We start from the raw sequence: 2,909 nt of genomic DNA on the forward strand, positions 1-2,909 counted from the left end.
AAAAAAGTTAAGCACACCAGCACCAAATTTAGGTGCACCCACATTTTTAATTGTGTCACCTTTAACACCATAAGGTCACCTTTTATCACTCTCCATAACTTTCATATCATGTGAATGATTTTTATATATATAAGTGCTTATTTAAAGTGCTTCACTGAGCTCAAATTGAACATTTCAAACTAAAACACGTAGCAAAATAAAACAACAAAAAGACCACAAACATTTCTACATTTATAATAAATGAAAAGAAAGTTTGTTCGAGAAGCTTTTTTTCCTTCCAAGATCTGTTATTTCCACCATTCAGATTTATTATGGATATTATTAAAGTAAAAAACAAACAGAAGAGTCTGTCAGCAAGAAACACTTTTACATCGTTTGTCATTTTCATCAGTCCCACGTGAGGCGGATCATTCCTGAGTGTAGCTTTGATCTGAGTGACATCATTTACATTTTCCCTTAATCATCTAACCCAGGGATTCCCAAAGTGTGGTGCGTGGACCCTCGGGGGTGCACGGGCTGCTGCTAGGGGGCGCGCCATATGAAAAATGTTTTGTTAACCATATTGCCGGCTTCTGAGTTTTGCTTCTGAGTCCCTGTCCCTCAGTCAAGTTCTCGACAATAAGTTATGTAAGGGATAATGTCTTTACTTCAGTAAGGTTTGGATGCAGGACTTTTACTTGTATTGGAGTATTTCCACAGTGTGGTATTAGTACTTTTACTGCAGTAAAGATCTGAATACTTCTTCCACCTCTGGTTGTCATGTATCATGTCCAGCCTGACAGTAAAGACATTTTTTTGTGCCTAATGAAGACATGGTGGACCTGCAGTTAGCAAAGTGGTTTATTATTGACGGTGACTGTTTAACAAATATATTTAATATAAAATATTTATGTTTAAGATGTTCTGAAAGGAAAACCTGCAGCCTGAGCCAGATCAAACTGCCGTGTTCTGTGAGGTGAAAATATTGTTTTTGTCAATGGAGTCTGGCAGCTTTAACTCTGTGTCCCTGTAAACTGTTTGTAAAACTGTTGATCTGCTTTGGAAAATAAAAAGTAAGCAGTAAATGCTAAGTAAGTAAAGTAATGCCATTTAAACAAGTGACACAAGTGATAATATATTCATTTTACAAAAAAAAAATAATGCTAACAATCTGTATGTATTTGTTTAAACCATAAAATGTTTAAAATCTCTATATATTTATAAGTATTTACATTTATTCAGTTGTTTAAAACAAGTTCAGCTGACCTGAACCATAAAATAGTGCTGACTCTGCACTTTGACAGCATGTAGCTCTGTATTAACTCGTGCCCCGACAGAAAGGGAGGAACGTTAATGTTTGTCTGCCTAGAGACAACAGCAAAAACATCTGATTGGATAACAGCTTTCAGGACAGTAACCCTTTCATGTCTGCAGCACACTTGATTTAAACTGAGGCTAAAATGACAATAATGCCTATATTTAAGATGTGAAGTATGATATTTCTAAAGCTGGTGTCTGAACACACAGAAGAGGTAGAGGGAGACAGAGAGGGAGGAGAGGAACCGTCAGGGAGAACAAAGTGGAGAATCACAGGGATTAAACATTGTTTTCTGAATGCTTCACAGATTTATTTCAATGTTGCTTTCATGTGATGACACAACAGAGAAGTCAGAGGCAGAATCTCATTATTTGGTACATGCAGTAAATCACAGTGTAGCCAATAAGGAGTCAGACAGCAGCTGAAGGATCCTCACAGTGTGAAGAGGAGGGAGCCACTGAAGGTGTTCTGGTTGTTTGCACCGTCATGGAGAGAATATTCTGATGGGAGAACGAGGTGGATTTCATCTCCTGCCATCAGCTCCAAGACAACAGAGTTAGTCATGTATTTCCAATTTCCAGTTTTATACTCATGATTCCACATGATCCTCTGGTTGTTCTTGTACACCTTGACACCCATGTAACCTGTTCGGGAACCACCCATAGTGAACAGGAAGTAGTAGACCCCTCTGACTGGAGCTGTGAAGAAACCTGCAGAGCAGAAAATGAAAAACAGTCACAAATGTAGATTTACATGATTAAACATGTTGATGTGAGCTGCAGTAAATTACCTGTAGATGGATTGTAAGCATTGCCAATGTTGGTGATGACTTTGCTGTATTTCAGTGTGGTGTCTGTGTTGAATGGTCCAACAGGTCCTGCATCAGTCAGAGCTGTGTAAAAGGCCACCTTCCTCTCTGTGAACAACTCAAAGTCAGTCATTGAAGCCATTGAACTTCTCCTGGACTATATATCTGATATTGGGAGTAAAAGTACTGAATCATGTTTGAGGAGATATGTAAAAAAAAAAAAAAGACAAAGGTAGTATGTAGAGACAGTCTGTCTCTCTCATACTCCGTGGTGCACTTACCGGAAATTACGCTCGCGACAGCCGCCGCGGCTCGTCACTCGCGAAAAACTTCCCGCTTTGAACGGCGAAAAAAATACCCTTTGTGTTGTTTTATCTGTACTTCTACAATCCAGCAATATGGCTCCGTTAACGCAGCAAATGTGGAGAATGCGCCGCCGTCGTCAGCAACGTTATCTACTCCTCCTGTTGACAGACAATGCTCCGGTAGGTGTGATTTAAACCTACATAATTACACTTTTACAGTAAATGAAGATGTTCATCTTGATTTTACACACTATATATTGTTCTAGTTGGGTCCAGAAATTGGTAGATTGGGTACAGTGGTAGAATAAATGAGTTAAGGTTTCTGGTTCCATATTGCAAAAACTGCATTTGTTTTTAATATTTAGAAATGTAATTTAAGTTATAGTTATCTCTACTTTAAAGTTCTTACCATGTGGAGCCTTCATTCTTGAATTAAAAATGCAAACATTTTACATACCCAGGTCACTGTGTGAAAATACATAACAGATCACTTCAAAGA

General features: G+C 38.3%; 1 protein-coding gene across 1 annotated transcript; it reads right to left on the bottom strand.

Annotated features, from left to right (window-relative positions):
• Nucleotides 1-1,602: 1,602 nt before the first annotated feature.
• On the bottom strand, nucleotides 1,603-2,238 carry LOC131986945 (complement C1q-like protein 2). The gene is made up of 2 exons (XM_059352085.1): nucleotides 2,088-2,238; nucleotides 1,603-2,007 (listed from the first exon to the last, which is right to left on the bottom strand). The coding sequence occupies exons 1-2, from the start codon at nucleotides 2,236-2,238 to the stop codon at nucleotides 1,730-1,732; spliced, it is 429 nt and encodes a 142-aa protein (XP_059208068.1). The 3' UTR covers nucleotides 1,603-1,729.
• Between the last annotated feature and the right edge of the window lie 671 nt (nucleotides 2,239-2,909).

The sequence above is a fragment of the Centropristis striata genome, chromosome 15 (genome assembly GCF_030273125.1).
Source record: "Centropristis striata isolate RG_2023a ecotype Rhode Island chromosome 15, C.striata_1.0, whole genome shotgun sequence".
Lineage (NCBI taxonomy): Eukaryota > Metazoa > Chordata > Actinopteri > Perciformes > Serranidae > Centropristis > Centropristis striata.

What these genes read in the sequence shown, in the direction of transcription:
- LOC131986945 (XM_059352085.1), bottom strand. Translation starts at nt 2,238, where the DNA reads ATGACTGACTTTGAGTTGTTCACAGAGAGGAAGGTGGCCTTTTACACA. An exon ending in TGCTTACAATCCATCTACAG is followed by an intron (nt 2,008 to 2,087) that starts GTAATTTACTGC and finishes TCTGCTCTGCAG; the next exon opens with GTTTCTTCACAGCTCCAGTC.